General features: G+C 33.0%; 1 protein-coding gene across 1 annotated transcript; it reads left to right on the forward strand.

Moving 5' to 3' along the window:
- The first annotated feature begins 1,156 nt into the window (after positions 1 to 1,156).
- Positions 1,157 to 13,446, forward strand: LOC137400536 (receptor-type tyrosine-protein phosphatase epsilon-like). The gene is made up of 9 exons (XM_068086862.1): positions 1,157 to 1,192; positions 1,725 to 1,871; positions 1,966 to 2,062; positions 2,677 to 2,744; positions 4,401 to 4,523; positions 8,888 to 9,016; positions 11,288 to 11,430; positions 12,034 to 12,169; positions 13,372 to 13,446. The coding sequence occupies exons 1-9, from the start codon at positions 1,157 to 1,159 to the stop codon at positions 13,444 to 13,446; spliced, it is 954 nt and encodes a 317-aa protein (XP_067942963.1).
- The last annotated feature ends 10,417 nt before the right edge of the window (positions 13,447 to 23,863 follow it).

Genomic DNA, 23,863 nt, shown 5'->3' on the forward strand with positions numbered 1-23,863 from the left:
TTTTTTATAAATAACAATCTTTATTTATAAATGAACAAGCATTATTTATTAATAAATAAACAATTAAATTTGTTTATGAATAGTTAATTAATAATGGTTTGTAAATAAATATTTTTTGTAGATTTGCAAACAAAAATAGTGATTCTTAAGTAAGTTCTCATGAAAAGTTTTTTATCATAGGGTAGACTAAATCAAAGTGATAATACTATATGTCAAAAATTTTTTGATTCTAAAGTGTTAAATAATTTTTGCAAATAATTTATTTGATTAGTTTTTATTTAATTTTTTGTTTTAAGATCTACAGTGGCAGCGTGGGGTGTAAAATATGTGGTTTTAATTTTAAGGGAGTACAAAATAAGTTTCAAGCAAGTGTTATTCGTTATTAACAAGTTATCATACCTGAAAAATAAAAAAATTGGTTTCTCCTGAGTATACAAACGAAGAAACAAATTTTGTTTTAAGCTACACAAGTATACATTAATTAATTTTTGGTTCTTTTTCTGCATGAAAACATCATGACAAGTACGTTTGATAAATTCTAAAATACATTTTTTATGTAACTTTAATTTGACTGCGCTCCTGATTTGGTTGGTAGTTTTAAGCTGCAGACTAGTAATTGCTAAACTGCAACTTGCAAGCTAGATATGTCCCAAAAATCATTTCATCCAACCCAGTAACAATCGTTAAGTTTTTTAATAAAATTCGCTTTCCTGATCACTTTTAGCAAATAAACACAGTTCTTCATTTGTTGCGCACGGCTGACCTATGAGTAAGGGAAAAGGTAAACATAGTTTTTTTTTTCATATTTTCTGACTTCTTGCAAGTATTAACAATAAAATAATGTGAACATCACTAGTCATTCAATTAGTTGACATAAATGCAGTAAAGAAGTTGTGTTATTTGCTTTAGGACAAGGGTAATTCAAATATGAAAAAACTTATTCCAAAACATTCCATCTACTTTATTTCAATGATATTGCAACTATTTGACCAAATGCCAGACTTGAGCAGCAGACTTTCTCACCTAAAATTTAAACTTGTGATATTAACATTACAGCGCAGGAGTAGGAAGATCTGGTACTTACATTGCCCTGGACTATCTGGTTGATCAAGCTAAAGCCGAAGGGGTTGTTAACATGTTTGAGTGTGTAAAAATGATGAGAGAAAGAAGACCATGCATGATACAGACTGTGGTAAGCGGACAACACTAAGTTATAGCTGTTTACCTCTAGACAATATAAATTTTTCGAAATGTCGAATGGGATCGCTAATTTTCCCAAAAATAGGGTGCATTTGACATGTGAACAACATGTTACACTTATATTTTCTGTAAAAAAAATTGGTATCTTCAATCTTTGATACAATGTGTTTCAAATTAGAAGTTTTGAGTTTTAGGCTACAAAGTTTTAAAAGCAAACTGTGGTTTTTAGTACCGACAAAATTTATCTTTCTTTTAACTCTTCTGTTTTTACGGATAAAATTAAGTTGTCAAAGTAGTTTTTTGAAGTTAACACGTGGGAGTAGAGTTTTTTTGAGATTCAAAGCTTACTTCTAACACAGTCGAGTGTCTCTGGTAGATCTCAAAGCATGCATGTTTGAGGGTTACTAACTAACAGCAGGAAACCGAAAACTTGTCTCCACAAAAGATTATTAATCCTTTTGTTCTTCTAACTAAGCAGAGATAAAAACCAAACTTTATTGAAAAGTTTGAAATACTTGTTCCAGGAACAGTATGTTCTGTTACACCAAGCTCTTTATGAGTCACTGGCAACTGAGACATTCATTTGTCAGCCTTATGAACTGGAAGCAAAGGTTCAGGCACACCTGCAGCAGAAAGATGATAGCAAAGACATTATATCTTTAGAGTTTGAGGTATGTTAACTTCTAGTTTTGAAGCAATAATTCGCACAAACCAGCCTTGCACTTTTACAGTGATCATGCATGTATATTGCTCTTGCACTTTTAGCATGCAATGAAAAGAACAGCTTCCCTTTGCTTGAGCTATAAAACTGCAAAGCTTCCAATAAATCAAGATAAAAGCAGATTCTCTGAGATACTTCCACGTAAGTTTTCTATTCTACAATAGTACCAACCACATCATCATCAACATTCCAAAAGGTAAATATTGAAGTAATCTTGTAGTGATAACAGATCAATAAACTTTCTTTCTAGTTTTGTAACTCTTTGGCATCTCATTTTGACCTAGTACCTTTCTTTTGCCTATGGATCACATTAGACTTGATAAAACCTAAGCTAGCAGAGAGTGTAGATTAAACATTTTTGGTATGTTGAAAACGTAAAAGTGAGGCGTATAACTTTACATTAAATTTATTTATGCTATTAATTAAACTTATGTTTCAAGAACCCTCTTACTTCAGTTTATACCTATCATTGCACTCTGCTTCATTTCTGTAATAGTTGAGAAAGTAGGTAGCTTAGTTTGAAATTTTGTTGTAAATTGCCAATCAAATAAATAATGATACTTCCAGCAAATGTTTAGAATTGATGTGGTAAAATTACACAGATCTGAAAACTTTTCTTGATTTATTTTTTTATGCTATGAGTCCAAACTAAGTATAGTAACACTCAGCTAAACAAAAGGAATGCTAGTTACTCCTGATATTTTTTTGTTTCAAGGCAATAGTGCAGACTAGAATGTAGATTGTATATTTTATAGCTGACTCATCCATGCCATATCTGAAGAACTACTCCAAAGGAAATTTTGTAAACGCAGTTCTTGTTGATGTAAGTAGAAGTATTGCTAACTTATTAACTACTGGTGCCACTTTAGTTGATAGTTACTGAGTTATATAATTCTAATGGTTGGGTAGTGCATTGACATCTTGATTTTCACTGTACGCGTTTCCTATACAGGAATATTGCTAGGCCGCCCACACTTGTCTAAAAATACTTAAACACACAAGTTTTTTCAGGGGTTGTCAAGCTATACATACATGTGTATCATTAGTGATTTTTTGTATAAAACGAGGTTGTCTATCATTAAACGTCATATTTATTAACAATTTTTCTCAAACTTATTTTGCATGAAGCTTTAGTTTAATCCTAGCAGTTGCTAAATCTCAGATGAATCTTTAGCGTGACGCATACCAAACAGTAAACACAGTCTACATAACATGCTAGCTAGATTACCTGTATGTCTAGCTAGCATATTATACATGCCTATTATGCATCTAACTCATGCGCATATTTACACTTATATACCTATACCATATGCTTGTATAGCTATGTTACGTTCGAGCTTTATTTAACTGTCTGGCTTACAGAGCTATAATAGTCAGATTACCGGAAACTTAAAAAACAGTTGAAAATATCACACGATGAAGTTTCTAGTGATTAACAATTATATACTCTTTAGTTTAGCATAAATCCAATCATACCAACTGACCATCTATAATCATCTTTGCTAAACAACAAATAATTGGACAGACACTAGTCATCATCTAACCTATCCTTATTTATATTGGTTTTGCTAAAAATTGATTAACCCTTTCCCTTCCGATGGCGCATTTATGCAAAATCTATAGCTGACCGCCGTATGCGCAATTGTTTTTTAAATACTCAGCAATTGAGTGGTAACTTAGTTTCATTATTTGATGACAACATAAGCAACGATCTTTAGTACTTTTATTGTATTGACAGTATTTTCCAAAGATTTTTCTATAAAATTAGCCTCAATTCATGAAGCAATTTCAAATCTTATTTTGGGAATTTTTAACTCAAAAACGCTTTTTTTCTGACGTTTAAACTATGTTGTGTTATTAGGGCTTTCCCAAGTACCTCTTGAGTTAGAGAATTAATAATTACTTATGTTGGTAAAATTATAGCCAATTGAGCTTCAGATTTTAGTACTTATGCAAATAATGAAAGTGACAGTGCTGATCTTAATGGTGGTGAAAGCAATAGGTTTGTAACAGAAAGAACATTGCAGAGGATCGTTTAGGCTTTGTAGCGATCGTAGCTTCACATAGCTTTAGCAATGCATAACACTGTTTGTTAACAGCACAGCACTTTTTGTATAACATTGTTTGTTAAAATGTTAGAAAAATAAAATAAATAGCAAAATATTCTAGATAGAGTTTGAAGTAAAAAAACTTTTGTACATTTCATGAATCAAAATCGGTATTTTTCAGTAAATTGGCTGGCAGTAGGCTGATGCTAAATTTGTACATAGATGGCCATGAAAAAGTAAAACAATACCCTTTGTGACATGCAAATATAAAACTCACATTACTATAGCGCTACATATGCAAATAGCAGAATGAACTGCAAGTTTGGTTATTCAGGCTTTAGAAAAGTTTCTCAAAATTTTAACCCTATTTTAATTGCATCTACGTATCTAATTTATTTTTTTTATATCTGAAGACACTTTTAATTTTTTAGGGTTTCAAAGAGAAGAAACAATGGATAGCCACTCAGCTGCCACTATCTAACACCACTCCTGATTTTTGGCAGCTAATACTAGAGCTGGAGGTCTCGGTTATTGTTCAGCTAGAGACAAGCCCGGTAAGAGATTACTAACCTGAATGAAATTCTGCTAAAATTAATTTATCATTGACTTATAGCAATGAGTATATTAAAGAAAATAATGCAAAAAATATTTTATATAAAATTTAATCTAAAAATTGAAGTCATAACTTAGCCCATTTTTATTTCATTTTCTATTTTAAGTTTATGGGTAAGAATAATAAAAATACAATAGTAATATAGCAAAAATATATGATAGTCAAGTTAGTCAATTTTTTTTCAGTATTCATTTCATGAGAATAGATAATGACAATGGTTTTCAAAAAAAGTTTTACGTTCTCATTTCTTTGGTTGAAATGGTATTTTTCTTGGTTTATTTTTAAAACCATCATTGTCATAGAAAGTCTTTCTATACTCATAGATAAATTATCTCTATAATCTCACCAGACCATAATAAATGATATGATGCGACAAGAAAAGGATGCATTTTTAGTAAGCCTAAAATAATTGTGGTTTTGTGGCTTAACAGCTATTTAATAAATTAACAAGCTAGTATGTATCAAAGTGTATAACTTATTTTATTACTATCTTTTTGTGTAACAAAAGTTTCTGTAGAATTAGCAGTTGTTCCTCAAGCAATTCCTATTGAAATATGGGCCTGTTGAAACTCAACAAAGCTTCTCTCTGGTAAACAATAATGAACATAAAATGGTAACTATGCTTATACTAGCATCAATGAGTAAAAGCAACAGTAAAAACTAATTATTAGTTGCTGATGATGCTGAAAAGGTAAAAAGTCAAGTATTTTGCCTAGTTACCAATGATATTGCATTTTCAAATAGTTTATTATGGTATTAGTGGTGAGCCTAACTTTACTACTTAGGGGAAATAAAATAATGACAAACCAGAAAATTCGAAGAATTTAAATTGTGGTAAAAAGTTTCATCTAACAATTAATTTGAAAAATGTTAAAATTTATAGCGTTAGAAAGTTTTCTATTTACTTTTAATAAAATCATGATTTAAAGAGTCTGGTATGAAGAAAGTAAAAACAATTAATGTACTTACAAATGTAAAAATCAAATATGAGTCCAAATAGCTAGAAATTATTCTGTTTATTTTTACTTTTACTTTTTAGAGGTTGCACTAAATACCCAAACAGTTTTGTGTTTAATCAAGATCCCATTCGTAATGTCACTCTGGTCACATTGTCTGCTTGCAAAATTTTAATGTTGTGCACTTGAAATGCTGACAAAGTTAGTGTTTGTGTGTAACCAGTGGAATATAAAACATCATAATTAGCCATTTTTATTGATTAGTAGATGTCAGCCCCAAAGTTTCGCTTATCCATTGAAATAAAAAGCACATCAATCTGAAAAATCTATTTCATTGGTAATCTAAAACACAATCATCTAATTGTCTCACTTACACATAAAAGTTTAGGCAATTATTATAGGTGAGTATTGGTTTACATCTTTAACTTGTTCTAACTGCTATAATTTTTTTGCTTTTTTGTAGCATGCATATGGGATTAACATAACGAATAACACGGAATGACAGACATAATGAAACAAAAGTTTTGTTTTGTGGGATATTATGGATAATATAAGAATGAGGCAAGATATGAGTAATATGGGGTTTTGATTAGACGGATTTATTTACACGTACTAGCTGCATTACCCGTTTATGGGAACAGATTCACATACTGCAAGAGGAGTATTGAGAATTGTCTTTCATACTGTGAAACAACTCCAAATACGCTGCCTACTGAAATTGTTGCCTTGATCACACTATGCATACACATATGCTGTCATACATGTCAAAAATTTTGGGGAGAACAATGGAAATCTGCAATGTGTTTTACAGCTAGATGTGTGTAAAAGCTAGTACATATTTTAGATTCATGCGTCTAGATTCATGCGTTTAGATTCATGCATCGTTCATGCCTGTCTATATTTGCAGTTGACAATCGCCCCCTTTTGCTGCCTAGTCCCCGACTCGGCCGACCAGTCTTTACCCGTCAAGCAGTTTACAATCGCCCGCTTGCACATGTCTTACATTCAATTGCCTTGCACTCGCCTTGCACTCGCCTCACAATTAATCTTCTTGCACTCGCCTTGCAATCAATTCCCTCACAATCAATCGCCTCACACTCAATCGCCTCGCACTCGCCTTGCGCTGGCCTCACAATCAATCGCTTCGCACTTGTTTTGCACTCACCTCACAATCAATCGCCTCGCACTCGCTTTGCAATCAATCAGCTTGCAATCAATTGCCTCGCACTTGCATCGTAATCAATTGCCTCGCAATCAATCGCCTCGCACTCGCCTCGCAATCAATCGCCTCAGAATCAATCGCCTCACACTCAATCGCCTCGTACTTGCCTTGTGCTGGCAATCAATCACTTCGCACTCGCTTTGCACTTACCTCACAATCAATCGCCCCGCACTCGCCTCGCACTCGCCTCGCAATCAATACCCTCACAATCAATCGCCTAGCACTCGCCTACTTGTTCATTCAGAGCCCCGCGCCTGAAGACTTTCACCGCACTTGGGACAAAAAAGGTCTCACACGCAAACCCAAACAGCTAGCTGCATTACCTGTCTACAGGAACAGATTCATGTACAGAGAGAGATTTATTGAGAGCTTTCTTTCATATACTGTAAACAACTCCAAATACGCAGTCTACTGAAATTGTTGGCCTGATCAGACTATGCATACACATATGCAGTCATACATGATAATAATGTTGGGGAGAACAATCAAAATCTGCAATGTGTTTTACAGCTAGTCTACAATTCATCAGTCTCAAATTGGAGTTGTCATTTTTTGTTCAGAGAACTGATAATGAAATTGACATTGCTAGGCAAACTGAAGTTCTTCAAACTGGCAGTATTGAAAAATGTCGCATCTTTTAAAAGATTCAAATTCAGATTCAAAAGATTCAGATTAAATGTCTTGCTATCACTAGCATTTATTGAATGGAGACTTCTACATGCTTAAAACACTAATCATGGCTTACCAGTTCTTCGTCTATAGCCTGTGTTTTGACATGGTATATACAAACAGTAATGTGGTTGCGTTGATAAAGTTTATATGTATAACAGCACAGACAGTATGATGTCAAGGCAGATATAGCATTAGCATCTTACAACAATAAAACATAACGCCACCATGATAGCCTTTTCATGAGATACAGCAAGGTAAATGACTGCAAGAAAATATATATAGGCCTACTGAAAAATATGTTAGAAAATGCTGCATATGGATAATAATTAGGTATAGCAGAACATGAAGAACATAGCATGACCTAACAATAACTTAATGCTAATTTAGTGCAAGCATGACATAACAATAACACAATGTGAATTCAATGCAACGCTTGGGGATAGACAACATTTTTTGTTTTTCTGTCGGGTGTATGAACAAACAGTTTTTGGCTTGTGCCTACTTTTTAGTAGGCAGCGTACAGCTGGTCATGACTAAAGCAGGGTGACAGTAAGTTGATACCAGCTGCTCTCTTTCTTCTCATCGTTGCCTATCCCAGCACTCAAAGTAACTGTGCAAATTTTGTAGTAGTAAGTTACAGTACCTGTATCTGGAAAATCTGTATCTGCGGAAGGAAATGAACATTTTTACTATCACCAACAGTGACAAATGCAACGTCTTGAGGTAGTGAAATTGTGGCGATTCATAGACAATACAACTTGAATTATAAGTACTTACCTTTTTAAAGATTAAATCTAGTTGGCAAAACACATTAGCAATACTTGTGCAAGTTCTGTAGTAGCTGTAGTATTCAAGGCTGGAAAAAAACAAAAGTAACTCAGCCGCGGAAGGAAATGAGCATGTTTACGATCACCAACCGTGGCAAATGCAACATTTGGAAGTAGTGGAAATGTGGCGATGCATAGACAATGCAACATTAAATAATAAGAACTTACCTTTTTAAGTAGAAATTTAGTAGACGATTTTCGAAGCGAAAATAATTGTCTTGGTGGCCGAAAAAGACAAACATTCATGTGGCCTTCCGTTGGCTTCGTACGACCGAATCGAAAAAAGGAAAGACCACTCTATAAGTTGGACTAACACAAACACGCATGCACACGCACGCACACACAAATATACAGACATATTTTTGCCGTTTATATAGTAGGTGTGTTTCAACAGTACCAGCATTCACTAAACACAAGAGAAACTTTGCGTAAACCTGAATGTACATTAAAAGTTAATGAATCTGCTGAGGGGACGAAAATGAAATAAAGTACTTCAGCTTGCAATTTTGGTGAGAAACTTTTAAAACTCTTTTGTTCAGATTTTCATTTTTTTATTAAAGGAATGTTTGAACTCCACCCATTATACTCACATTAAATATTAAGCCATGCCTGCCTATTGTTATTTCAGAATGCATTTTACCCAATGAAAGATGCGACAGCAATACAGGTCGAGCCATTCCTGATTAAAAGGTTGACTTCTGCTGACAGAGAAGGAGTCAAGCTAATCGATGTCTCTTTTGAAAAAGAGAAGCTTGAAGTATGTACTCATCAAGCATAACCAACACTTTTTACATTTCATGTTTTTGCTCTAAGACATACTACTGTACTTATATATTTTTGTAAAGGTTCAAACATTATGATCTGCAGGAACTTGCGTATTTTTTGGTAGAATACTGTAAGAGTATGACTTGTAAGCTTGTTTTTATTTTTTATAAAAATCGAGTGTGTTTTTTAGCTTTCCATGCTTATAGGACAATCATTTTGCACTTAGCCTTTTTTGGGGTAGCACTTACAGCATTAAAAGATTTACAGTAACATTTGCTTTTATTAAGGTGTATAAGTATTTATTACAACCAAGAAGTTTAAGATTAGTTAACAGTTGATAAATGCAGACATATCCATGTGTCAATATAAGAAGTTGCCACAACTGTTAATAAATGATTTATAGGCTGCAGTAACTCCCTTCTTGTCATATAGCAAAACTATATTGTCAAAGAGATTGCCGTGTAGAATGAAACTTCAATAAAAAGACAAAAAATTTAGTTTCAAAAGAACATAACATTTTAGTACTTTACCAATTTGTAGAAAATAGATCAGAAGACCTCACTGCATCGATAAATTCTAAAACTAAAGAAATAAATATTAGTAGTAGACATTAATTTGAAACTTATATCAATCTTGTAGTTTTATTTTCACTTTTTTATTGTGTACAATGTGAAATATATTGTAAATAACAAAACTAGTGCAAGCCTTTTTCATTAGAAACTAAAGTGTGTTTTAACAATCACATCTGTGGTCTATTAAATACTTTTGATGATGAGAAATTATGACATACAGTAAGATAATATGTTTTTGGTCAAAATTATTTGTAAGTAACTTCGTACTCAAAACTATAAAAAGTACATACTTCTAAAAGTACTCGTTTTTATATTAGTTCAACTTTTGCCATATTTAAGAAATATTTAATCATTTTATGGTTGAGCACACACAGTTCTAAAAGTCCTGCACAGACAGCGCTACTTTGCAGCACCAAATGTATGCGTGTATTAAACAGTGATGCGAAGTGGTCCATGTATTTTTTTCACTTTCAATTTGTAGATCACAAAAATGAATAATGACACAAATTAAATAAAATGGTACACTTGAATGTTGAAAAATGCTCCTTCAAGCTGATATATTTTGCTTGCAGTTTACATTTTAAGATCTCATAATCTGAGCTGCATGTAGTTTGAGCTATAGAAAATCTTATTTGTTTTGCTAAAGTTGAAGTTGTTTTTGGATTTGTTCTGTTTAAAAAAATGTTTGATAGAGTTTCTGCCAAAAAAATGGCTTTTTATATACTATAGAAAATGAGTTATGAGCTTCTATTCTTCTGGTGCCAAATAAAGACAGTGTCCTGAAACTATCAAATAGTATGTAACTGTTTTGGCACAATTCCTTAAATTAGTATTACTGATAACTTATAAAATTCTAGAAATAAGCAAAAAACAACAGACATATACAAGCAGTGTTTATAACATTTACAGAAAACAAAATAAAAACATTTGAATAAGATTATTTACTATCATTAGCTAATCTAATTATTTAAGTAATCTAATTAGGTAATCTAGTGTTATAACAAAGTCTAATTTTTTTTAAAACAAGTTCTAAATTTTACTTAGAATTTATGTTGACGATTGTGAATAGTTGTTACAGAAATGAAGGCAAGCTGTTATAAAAGAGCTTTACTGAAAAGGACATAGTTTTATAATAGTAGTAAAGACAATATCCTGACTAAATAAACTGAGAATCTGTTGTTATGAGAGGTAAAGTGATTTTACCAAAATATTTTTTAAAAACAGTACCGTCAGGACTTGTTTTGGGTGTGTGAATGAACACAGTGATATTACAAGAATGCATATTGAAAGGGTTAACAATGCAAAGCTCGACATATTAAACTACAGCCATTTAAAATGAATGTGAAACAACTGTTGAATTGTTTATTATCAGTTTCAATTCCAAGAATTCATCTATCGACTATTATTGCAAAATATATTTAGTTTAGTTATCATGATTTAAATTGTTTCTTTATTCTCATAGTTCTGACACTTTTGGTATTTTTTCAATCAATACGAAGTTGCTTTATAAGCAAAAGTAACCGAATTTAAATCTTTTCTGGAAAACTAATTTAAATAACCTAATAGCATTGAATTTTAGAAAAATAATAGTTTTTCAAACAACATACATATTGTCATGCGGTAACACGATTAATACTTTCAAACTATTAGATGTTTATGTTCAGTGACCTAATTAATATCACGTGTTTCAGGATGCCATGCATGTTCAAGTGATTGTTCTGAAGAACTGGTCATCTGAGACACTACCAACGAATGATATGATTCTTTCTCTACAGAGAGAAGTTGAAACTGCTCAACAGAAAATGCCTAATGGAAAGATATGTGTGACTTGCTTGTAAGAGAGTAACTAGCCCTTTTTAAGTTTTTGAAGTACCCAAATCAATTGTCGCACAGCGTTGTAAAACAATTCACTGATTAATACCTGTCTCATATTTTTAGGATTTAGGTTAAACAATATTTAACAAAATAGTGTCGACCAGATTTGTATTATGCAAAGTGGTGATAATAAGGAAATCAATCTCAGCTGGCTATATTTCAATAGTGCAAAAATTTTGTGGCAGAAATCCCTGATAAAATCTTTAAACTTGTTTTGTAAAAAATAAACTACTGCTCGACATTTATTTTACTCAGATAGATGGCACAACTCACATTTAACATATTTTGAAATGCACTTGTACAACTTTGTTAGTCATTGCTTTATTTTTGCTTTACCATCTGAGAAAAACAGTAAATCATGTTCAATCTCTACTACACCAGCCAACCACTTATCATGCTAGTAAAAAATTAAAAGCTAAATTACAGTCTTAAAATAGTAAATAAAAAGCCTAGTATGTAGAAATTATATTTTGATGGAATCTAAGCAGTGCAGTTTTTAGTTCTAAAACAGTATGTTGTACGCAAGTGTGATAAGTCTGTCTAATGATATTCAATTACTTAGGGATGGAAGTACAAAATGTGGGATATTCATCTGTGCCTACAACGCCATAGAAAAGCTTAAGACAGAGCAGATGGTTGATGTCTACTACTCTACTATTATGGCAAAACTGAGGAGACCACAGTTCATCCCTACTATGGTGAGTTTGATAAACATCCCTGTTTTTCACTTTATTTTGCCAATTACCTGTAGTAGTCCTAAATAATGACTGCAGTTTGTGATTCTTAGCATTACCTCTACTGTGTAGAAAATACTGGTATTTGGTAAAATTGTGATAATTTGTGATAGGTACATTTGCTGAACAACAAATTCACTTTTAATAAATATATTGTACATGTATGTACCCCAACTATGCATCTACATGTAGCTGTTTTTTCTTAACTGGTATCTTGAAGGAAATAGCAAAAAGTTGATTTACAGGGTTGTGAGGGTACATCTATTCCAAGCAATATAATTATACAATTTAGTTTCTCATCTGTAATTTTGATGTTGGAAAAGCGAAATAAAGTTATTGTGACAAAAACAACTCTTTAGCCTGCAAGCTCTACATTGTCACAAGAAGCATCTTTTTAGCAAACAAACCGATGATATATGGTTTCAATGCCTACAGTTAATCAATCTGTTGAACTTTTCCATCTATAGTCGCCATGGTACGAACTTTTGTTATGCAAACCAGCAGATGATACAATACAACTTTGAAGCTGATTTTGCAAATGTATAAAAATTATGTGCCAAATTTATACGCTTTACATTAATTTTTGATCTTTTTAGTAAAATTACATCAATCAACTTGTGTGTCTTCTCTTGTGTAGTGCACTAAAAAAAATCTAAACTAAACGTAAATTAAATATTTAATTGATCAAAAACTTTTTGTAAGAGTCATTTTTTGTAAAACCTATCAGCCTACCGTTACTCATCTTATAAACAATAACTTTTAGAGTAAAAAATTTAGATAAAATATTTAAATAAACTGCAGTTTTCTTATAATTACAATGTATATAGGGTTGCAGCGGTTTCTTGTCCATACATGGCAAAGATAGTGATTTTCTCAAACATTTTCAAAATGTGAGGATGTTGATAAGTTTTGCTAATCAAGCAAAAATACACCAAAATTTTATTCAAACCACCACACAAAATGTAACGCGCTACCCTCAATGTAACAATATGATGTAGTGTTAGTTAACCTTTAAAGCATATCTTGTTTTTACGAGCATACAATTGTATTGATAAGTTAAAAATGTTTCAAGCCTCATTTTTTTATTTTAGCTTAGCTCTAAACATTGCATGCCTGATATGATTATTCCTTAATTGTGCACCACATATTGGTATGTTTATTTGTAGGAGCAGTACATCTTCCTGTACCAAGTTTTAAAGGACTACATGAATGCTTTTGGGGAGTATGCAAACTTCACATAATCCTTCAAAGTTATCTCGGCTGCACCTCGTTGGACTTAATCTACAACTAACTTTTCTACTAATACTAGCTTGTGTACTTTTAGTTTATACCACTGATTAATGAAAGGAACATTTGTGTGTTTGTTTTAACTAACTGCTCAATATTTTTTGTATTATACTTTTCGTAAAATAACACTTTATTTTCTTGATACTTGACCTCATTATCAAAATAAAATTAACAGTAGCTGTTATTTTTACTAGTGTGGTACATATCAATAAATATAATAAATACCACTTTGTTAGCTGCTGCGGTATGAATGCATTTACGAGCAAACAAAACCTTTAACAGTCAAACAATATTATGCAGAGCTTATCCTGTCCTAATTTTGCAAAACTTAGTGGTAAAACTCTTTATTGCATAAATTAAAGGTTACCTCTAGCTTATTGAACCAAAAGAAACAATGAAAAGTTCCAATTTCCTGTTTGCTACAGTGGAAAGGTGGTTTTTATTTAAAGTGTTTACTTTTTACTTGAATTTTCTCAAGGATGTGGCTTTTTTTTCTCAAAATCCTTGCAAAATTTTTAATTACCAGTGGCAGATGGTATAGCTTTTACATTTGCTAAAAAATCACAAACTCTATTAGATTATGAAATGTTGCCATCTTCCAGTTTTTTTTTCTGAGAGTGCTCTAAGTGACAGATGCAATTACCTAGATGGTATGCACTTTCAATAAGGAGTGCAGTTTGTTCTGTAAACTTTTATTGCTGAGTAAGCACATTTTTTATTATCCTAGTAGTTATGTGCATACAGAGAAAAACTATTATGTAGCTCCTAAAGATTACAAGTGCTGTTTACCTCTCCACTAGAATCACTCACTAGTTCTAGTAGTATAGGAATATACTATGCATAATTGTAAAATGTATAATAGATCGTGCAATACGGTAAAACAATGCAAACAAATGGTTCTCGATGCCTTACTTTTCTTAATTTTTGCCAATCTTACATGTACATGCAGTAAGCCCATATACATAAGTTGGAACCTCCAACTAATCTGCATTAGTTACCTGAATCGTTTAGTCTTGGCAGGACAAGAATGGTTCCTTATTTACCTGGCTGTCCTCACTTTGGCATAGGCTTTTATTGTGGTGCCGGCACCGTGGTCTACCAGTACCACCACTATAGGTACGGGTACCGGCACCATCACTGCCATACCGGTACCTGGTACCATCACAGTGGTACCAATACTACTGTAATGCCATGTGTTGCTCAGTGAAGTTTAGGCACTGTGTAACTATGCTTTATTAGGCCAGGCTGGTTCTAGCTAGTCACCAAATGAGACTCTCCAAGTAGACTTCTATTTGTTTTTAGCTGGCAGTAGCTCAGTGGGGTAACCTGACATAGAAAGGCCACATCAGTACCAGCCGGCACCACCTTGGCTCTCACTACCTAACTTCACTCTTCAAATATTCAGCAAGGCAAATGCAAACTCAACTGCCTTCCATCCTTGAAATCCATGAGCTGCTGAAACTTCATTGAACAGTGGTGAGCCAACATGAATGGCCTCTTAATGTAGAATCATATCATTGATAATGTTGCTTACTACAAATACTTCTTTAGTCTTTCCATCACGCACCCGTACCATCAGCGTTTAGACCGCAGCTATCGCCGCCATTATGTGACTCTTTAAAGCTTTGGGAAGCCGGCCAAACCACTTTTCGTTTTTGAATTTGTGGCATACCTGTGTCACTTAGCATTTGGGTAGATTGACTATCTAGCCTTTCTGGAAGGGAATAGCTCATTGAGTGGGACTGATTTAGTACCTGTGTCATAATAGGTTTCTTAGCATTTCCGGCTCCTTGGTGGCAATAAAGTTTAGTCTAAGTGCTCATAAGCCTGCCACCATCAAACCTTCAAGGCTAGTGTCAGGTTTACCTGACCGGTTGACGACTGGGTTTCACTAAAAGCAATCTTGAAAGATTTAAGGCAGACGCTAGGTATGCTGCTAGTCTATATTTCATTGTTTCCCATTGATCCGGTCAGTTCCTGTCTGCCATCATGCTTGAAGAAGACTAGGCTGTTCTCAGCTGGTCCTCAAGAAACCATACAAGTTAAACTGGAAATGTGCCTTGCTGAACTCTGGCTCCCCAAAAGCATTGCAGTAGTTGTTGGAAGCTACCGAAAGCTCCTTTCTGTTCTACTGCTCACTCTTTAGATCTTCATAGCATGAGTCAACTCTGACTCTAATGATCGAGTTGTCAGACTAACACTCCTGATGAGTGATGAGTTGCAATGGCTTTTGTGCTGCCAGAAGTTGGCATACTTTTGCGCTCTTTGGTTGTTTTTTCTGATTTAGTCATTTTTTGCTGGGGCAGTCCTACTGAATGTGTCCCTTGACCCTCAGCTTCAATGCAGGAGTGATTTTGGCCAAGAGCTGAGGTACATGTACTTGTCTTACAGCTGCTGAACCTGCTTTGTTCACTGTTGCCTCAGTTATGTAGATGGCTATTATACTAGTTCTGCACAACCTCTACCTGTTCAGCCGGCTTCCTACCATGCTATCGACAGGTGGCTGCTTGTTGTTTTTGTATTTTAATCTAGAGTAAATATGTACCAACTTTGAAACATCAGTCAATGCAGAGGTAGGTGCCACCAGTAAATGTTTTTGTTAATAGGTTTTGTTCAGCGGGCTGCAGAACTTCTTTTTAGTCATGTTGACCCGGCAGGGGTCTGGCTGATTGCAATAAGTTACTCTAACCGTCTTTTCCACTCTGACGTTGCGCTCCTAGAGGGTGGTCTGAGCTTTTTTCCTGCAGGGTGCTCAGTTTTGGTTGAGTCTGTTTAGAAAACAGCATGATCAAAGCTCTGTATGTGTCAAAGATAGTTTTGAATTATTCGGCCCAGCTGCATATATCTGCATCATTCTTTAAGGTAACCCTTGTGTGCAGCTGTGCAGCGACTGTCATTTACTGGCCTGCTCTGGCTACACCCAAGAAGAGACTTAAGAAATATTCCACATCCTCAATACCTGTGTGTTGAGGCTCTTTTTACTAATAGGCCAAGACCGTGGTACTCGGCACTATTCTCAGCCTTTTTAAGATGTTGGCAGAACGGCCTTTGTCTCTTTTTAGGCTCTTGGTGTGTCAGGTGACTATCTCAACTAACAACAACATTCCTGGGATGTTCCGTAATCTTACCATGTAATAACATTTCCAGAAAACACTTTTATAATGTTTACAAGCGTTTTCTGATGATTATTCTAGTATTATGTTCGAACGGTGTCGCAGGAATATCACGCAGAATGTTGTGCAAAATTATTATCATAATGTTCAGTAGAATGTTACAGAAATAAACTTTGCTAACGTTATAATAACTTTGTTAGAGAACATTAATATTGAATTTTCCAGTAATGTACCAGGAATGTTACTCCGGAATGTTCGAGGGTAAACATTCATATAACATCGGCTTGCAATGTAACTGGAACACTATGGTGTCACATCATTTTTACTTTCAAATGAATGTCCCAGCAATGTTACAAGAATGTCACTCTGAAATGTGTGAGTGTGAATATCCATATAACATTGGCTTGCAAGGTCACTGGAATGTTATGGTGTGACATAATCTTTACCTTTAAATGAAAGTCTCAGCAATGTTACAAGAAAGTTACTTTGGAATGTTGGAGTGTAAACATGTGTATAAAATTGGCTTGCTATGTTGCTAGAACATTATGATGAAACATATATACATAGTTGTACAGCTGGATTTTTAACTTTTCTCGATAGTTTAATAAATATGCTGACAACAAACCTTAAAGAAATCATCTTAATTTTAGTTTTAGTTTTAGTATTTTGCCATCCCCTTATGCAAACATTTTCTGACCCAAACCAATTGATAGCATTTTGATAAAATTTACAAAGAAGGACGGGATATGATTGCATCAATATTCTTGGTTGCAGCAATCATTTTACTTGTCTCATTTTTGCACTGGAATTAGTAATGGCTTTATGGATATTCATTATTCTGAGAAATTGGGCACAATGGTACAGGGAGTTAGAGACATTAGCTATACACCTGCTGCATGTGATTAAACAATGATTTGCAAACATGAACACTAAGGTCCGTGAGTATATCCTTACCCTGCTGGTTTCCACCACTAGTGTTTGCTTTTCGCTCACAAAATTTCAGCTGGGAAAGATGCAATGATATTTAGAAAAGAGTATATTTTTAAAAAACTATGAGCTTACATCTCAAAGCAAAAACTCTGTTAAGATATTTGCTTTGAGCAGGCTGCACAATATTTATATTCCAGTCACATTGCAAGTCAATGTTGTATGAACGTTAATGCACAAACATTCCAGAGTAACATTCCTGGATCATTGCTGGAACATTCAATAACAATGTTCTCTAAAATTGTTATGATAACGTTGGCAAAGCTTATTTCTGTAACGTTCTAGATAAAATGTTACAAGAACGCATGATTTAATTCCTCAAAGTTTTGGCCTTTTGATGATGAAAAATTATTTAAAATGAAGCAAATTAAAAGTTTTATAGATTTTCCAATACAATTAAACAAAACCAGCAAAATAATTTAGAAAGATTATGTTAATTTTGAATGATTCATGTAAAGAAAAAAAGGTCATTACAATTTTCAATTTTTGCCCTGCATAAGAAATATCTCAAAAATGACCAAATTCCATTAGAACTCGCTATGCATCAGAGTGTGTCTATTATGACACACGAGTGTGATAAATACTTCGCAACTACATGTAATTACATGGCCATAATTTGATTTTGTTTTATATATTTTGTGTTACTATATCATATGATATACCAATATTTAAATATTATGCGACAAGATGACATATGGGTTTGAAAATCAAACCTAGTTGGTTGCACAAACAGAATATGTAACCGTATGTGCATTTACATTTAAACTTTTAATGTTTGTTATAGCTTAACTAAGATTTGTTGTAAAGTATGATCAATGGCAAATGAATTTTAGAACTTTTTCTGGTAAATCATCAGTTAAATGTTTAGGTTGTCAGGCGGTTATTATTTCTAAAACCTCATTTCTGATTTTTTCCTTTGGCCAGTTTATTTATGCATGTATGACACAATAACCTTTATTAAGTCAATACGTAATGCAAGAAAAATTTACTGTGTGCTCATGTGCCATTACCCATTTCTTTTCATAACAAAACCTAAAATTTGTTAATTATTAGCAGCACACACTTTCCATAGGCGTTTGCTTGTCTTCATATACTACCCCTTAAGCATGAAAATTACTAGTTGCTGTAATTGTAAAAAAAACTCACAAATAACAGCCAATAAAATAAAATTGATCGTGATGTGGCAGACTTTTTTATACCAAACATGTTGATGCACTACATCATCATTAACCTTGAAAATTTCTCTCAAAGTTAAAATCTTGCAGCTGGCAAAGAAATAACAAAAATGCCAGTAAGCTATTTAATGCTCAACAAATTGCCGTTACTTTTTTAACTATTCTAAAACTAAAGAAATTTTTTTCAACAGACTCAGGTTGATTTTGTTCACTATGGATTTTACAGCTTTGGACAGGATTTCTTTAATGATATGGCCTATATCAGACTGAAAAAAGAGAATCCCAATATATTTGATCTGACATGGTAGAATTCTACCCATCAATTAATAAAAAAAATGCTTGACAAAGCCATAAAACTTACTTCCATGTCCAGAAAAAATCTGTAATAATCAAATAAAAATACAAAAACTTGCTAAAAAGGTATTCCTGGTTTCACAATGATAAACCTTTGACCAAAAATTTGTCCAGTAACCATTTTGACATCACTATGGGTAGTTTTGACCAAGGGGTGACCTGCAAGCTGATGGGGTGCATGATTTTTTTACAGCTCAAAAAGCTAGATGGCAATTATATCGGTCGCCATATAGATTATGATTTTGCTTCCTTCAAGGAGCCACTCAGAAAAATAGAGCTGATCAAAAAGAACGATATATATAGATTAGCAACACAGAATCAAGTTTTTTGTAGTTATGAGTCAAACCATGTCAGATTATTATATTTCATCATTTTTTCCAAAATATTTTTAAAGGAGAATTTCTGATAGCAAACCTTAAGACGCATCTTTTGCTCCCCCTTTATGGTAAATTAATACTCGGTGTTACTTCTAATTGAACTTAAAAGAACAAATATACAATTAGTTATGTCCTAAGATACACTTTAACTTGCATAAAACTTTATAAAATGTATATAAAATACAAAAGGAAATTCTTTACAAATTAAATAATGCAATCATTTTATATTTTAATTTGATATAAAATTACTAATCCCAACTCTTCCCTAATACAAGCAATTATTTAAAAACCAGCTAATAAACTTTTGGAAACATATTAAATGATTGTAAACACAAATACATTCTACCGTTATATACAGGCCACTACCTACCCTGCACAGGTATATGTCAGCAATCCTCAGGTGAAACTTAGGCTGTGCGATTGTATCGTACACTTGCTGTACAAGCCCAAAGAGTTGTTGAATATATTGTCTCACATTAATTTCACAACCTCCGATCTTCTTTTGGAGGTCGATGTCAGCTATTACCACCACTTTCGGATAGATATTCGTCGGCAGCACCGGTCTGTTTTCAGCTGTGCTCTAGAATACCATATCAGGGAAACTCAAAACACTTTTTCCTAATCATGTGGTTGTTTTGATGAGACCTTGTTAATACTTTCTTTTTTTATCTGTTGATTGCCATGCGCAAAAGTTATGAATAAAGTCGTGTTGAGGATTTTACAAAAGGTAGTTTTAAATAGGATACAAAATAGTTTATAAAAATGATTTTAGGTTTAGTATTTTAAAGATGAAAGTTGTTCTAAATGGTTCGACACAATTTTGCAAAGGAAGTCCTTTAGTTGATCAAGCTTTTACAGTGCTTTGTGTCAATTAACTCAAAAGGATTTTTTACTAATAATCATTCTTTATTATAAATTTCACTAGTGTAATAATTCCCTGGAACCTTTGTATTGCAGCATTATATGCCATATTGTTTGTGGCATGAGGGTTTATCATAATCTAGATCTAAGATATGTCACTAATGACTTATTTGTGCTGCAAAAAATAGCATTTCGACTAATTGCAAATCCGCATCATATTCCAGCATACCTTATTCCAACAAACGATTTTTCCAAATATTTTAAGGTTAATCTTTCCAAATCTTTGCATCTTCTTACTCTGCCGACGCTAAATGTTATTTTATGTCAATTGAAGGTTTTAAGATATTTAATAGGTTCGTGTCCTCATTTTATAAGGACAATTACAGGTTTTAAACTCATTTCAACTTATATTATGTGAGTTATTTACTATCAACTAATTTGAAAATAATATTTATAGTACCTTTAACAACTCTCTATCTAATATTTGCTTTTTTAATAGAGAAATATATTTTCAATGCTATATGTCAAACCGTTTATTTGGTTCTTCTAACTTTTGCCCTTTTTAGGATTTTTTTAAAAACATTTCAGTTTAAAATAAAACAACTTCCAATAAACAGATAAAAAATGTTTAAATTTTGTCTTGTAATGTTGCTAGATTCTAAATACCGCATTGATTAAAATTTCATTGTTATTTTCTGCTTAAAATTAAGAATTTTAGTTTTTGATGCATTTTAAAGTACAAATTTACTAATAGTTTTAGATTTTAGTAATAGATTTACTATTCAATTTTGTGTAAAAAAGACTCCATATGCCATAGTTTGTAGATGGTAGAGTACAAAGTATATACCACTTTTGTTGCGGCTAAACAGTTTGCTAGTTGTCACCTACAAATGTTTTTGTTAAAGAGCAAATGCTTTTGTCGAAAGAAAAGCAATCTTTTAAAATGCTTGTTTTTGCCAAAGAGCAAATATTTTTGTCAAAAAAAATTATTTTTACAAATAGCAAATGTCTTTTTGAAAGACCCAATATTATAATATTAATAACGTAATATTAATACCATAATATTAATATAATAGTAATGCTACCTGTACCTCAAAGGTACTATAATACTAATATTAAAGTACTATATAAATGATGTTATTAATTATAGTAATATTAATAATATTAATACTACCTGTACTCAAAACTAAATGTAATATTAATATTATATTAATAGTATTTTCTCCACACTTTTTCATTTTATGCTCGTGTATAGAAGCAATTATAAATTAAAGTCTATACTTGAAGTTTCGATTTCTAGAGAAAATCCTTCAGTTTTAAAATTTTTCCAATGTACTGTATCTATTGCTTACCTCTTTCTCTGTTTCAGACTGATTAACAAACTCGCAGTCGCACACTGACAAAGTTGTACTCAACAGCAACAATCGTGAGAGTTGGAGACTCCTCATTTTGAAATGCATTGACTCTGTTCTACTGGAATAAGTTGATAGCGTAGCGTTTGCTGTTACAATAAGTATAGCAATTCTCCAGACTTGCCAACTCCCAGTTTTACTTGCAAAGCATGCAGCACACACTATTGGTCAACTATGAGATATCAAGTGTGTCAATAATTTCAAATGTCATTTTTTCTGTGCAAATAGCAAAAACACAATTTACTTGAACAAAGGTTTTGCTATAACCAGCATACTCAATAATTTAGTCACATGAGTTGATCATTTTTAAGAGCTTATTTAAAAACTTTGCAGATTTGGCTAAATTAAAATACCTTTTTTCTGCTTAGCTAAAAAGATTGTTAAAGCCTAGAAATCGTAATAAATACAATGTAAAAAAATTAGACAGTGCATAGCTTTAAAAAAGCTCTAGAATCTTTTTATTTTTAACAAGATAGTATTTAATTAAAATGCTTTTATTTTCTGTTTATTTGCTTGTATGTTTAAGAAGAAGTTACCCACCCCTTCACTAGTTTAACGCAAGGACAGATAAATCTTTAAAGAGAATCTTAGTACTTAGCAGTACTCAGAGATTACGCCTACAAGACAATAATATGCCTACGAGAAGTTATGCCTACAAGTGATTTTTGACTACAGGAGATTACCCCTACGAGTGATTTGGCTTGCAGGATGTTACGCCTACAAGCTTAGAGATTATGCCTACTATCTAGGATATCACGCCTATTTTAATTCTGTGATGTATAAAATAAGGAGCGACATGATGAATGTATATTTTGCTTGTGTGTGTGGGTGCATTGTATCTATAGATATAAACTAGCCAAATGCCTGGCGTTGCACGGGTTTCAAAAACAGCTTATAACAGTTGCAGGTAATGTAGTTGCTTGCCATTTGCTATTAGCCTGGCACATTGCCAATAGCCAAGTTGAGTAAGCTAGTATTGATAAACTTACTAATAAGAGCTGTGAGAGCAAGCATAAAGTGACCTTGTATTGTAACGCAGAGTGGTATGAATATTTTCATCCACATAGCAACGCATATCGCCCAGTGAATCCATCGATCTGGCGTAGCTCAATGGATTAGCTTATTGTCTGGGATTCGAACTTTCTGCGATATGGATTCGTCATTCTAAGGTTTTAATAGCTTTAGCTGGACAGGTAAACATCCAAACAGATAAAAACTCTGATTGTATATACAGTAAATGCTCCTATAGCGTATACCTTCTATAACATACGTTCCAAATAACTTAAAGAATTTATGTGAAGTTTTTGCTTCCTACTACGTAAAAAATTCCATAAAACGAAAACTATCAAATCGGGCAAGTTATCAAATTTGAATTGAATGTTTATCTATCTCGCCACACTTGCAAGAAAAAAACTATAGTGAAACTATAACTAAAAAGAAAATAAATATAGCGTTATCTCTATTATATATACAACTTTTGCAACATTCTAGTTCGTCATGATAAATCCTCAGATGTACCGACAAAACAGATAATAGGGTAGCTGCTCAATTATTCATAAATCATCATCGATTGATGCAGGTGTTACCACGTCGGTCTACCAATCTGAATGTCAAGAGTTAGAGTATCGTCGAAATTTCCCTTTTAACCTAACTCTGACCCCTCTGAATACAGATAGCCATAGAATAGGTAGTACATGTACCACTTTTTAGTAAAAATATTTTGCTGTTTTGCTTTATTGCAGATGCATAAAATATTTGTTATTTGTCTTACTTTGTAGAATAGACTGCTGTTTAAAAAATAAGCAAATCGTTGTAAACGAAGTTCAAAGATATGCGCTCCCCATGAACTTAATTATTGTAAAAGTTATCACAATTATGGTTTATAAAACCAGTAAGATTGATCAGAAAAAGGAGCAAAGTTGTTGATGCAAACCATTAATGCTACAGTTACGGTAAAGTCCACAATTTAAAAGATTCAAGTCAAGTTTTTCCTTTGTACATGGTCAAAGAGGTGAGTTTGAAAAGATCTTGAAACTGGTTAGGCAATTTACATGTATTTCACTGTTCTTATAACATAAATTCCCTGCAATTC

The sequence above is a fragment of the Watersipora subatra genome, chromosome 7 (genome assembly GCF_963576615.1).
Source record: "Watersipora subatra chromosome 7, tzWatSuba1.1, whole genome shotgun sequence".
Taxonomy (NCBI): Eukaryota; Metazoa; Bryozoa; class Gymnolaemata; order Cheilostomatida; family Watersiporidae; genus Watersipora; species Watersipora subatra.

What these genes read in the sequence shown, in the direction of transcription:
- LOC137400536 (XM_068086862.1), top strand. Translation starts at nt 1,157, where the DNA reads ATGAGAGAAAGAAGACCATGCATGATACAGACTGTG. An exon ending in CATGCATGATACAGACTGTG is followed by an intron (nt 1,193 to 1,724) that starts GTAAGCGGACAA and finishes TACTTGTTCCAG; the next exon opens with GAACAGTATGTTCTGTTACA. An exon ending in TAAACGCAGTTCTTGTTGAT is followed by an intron (nt 2,745 to 4,400) that starts GTAAGTAGAAGT and finishes TTAATTTTTTAG; the next exon opens with GGTTTCAAAGAGAAGAAACA.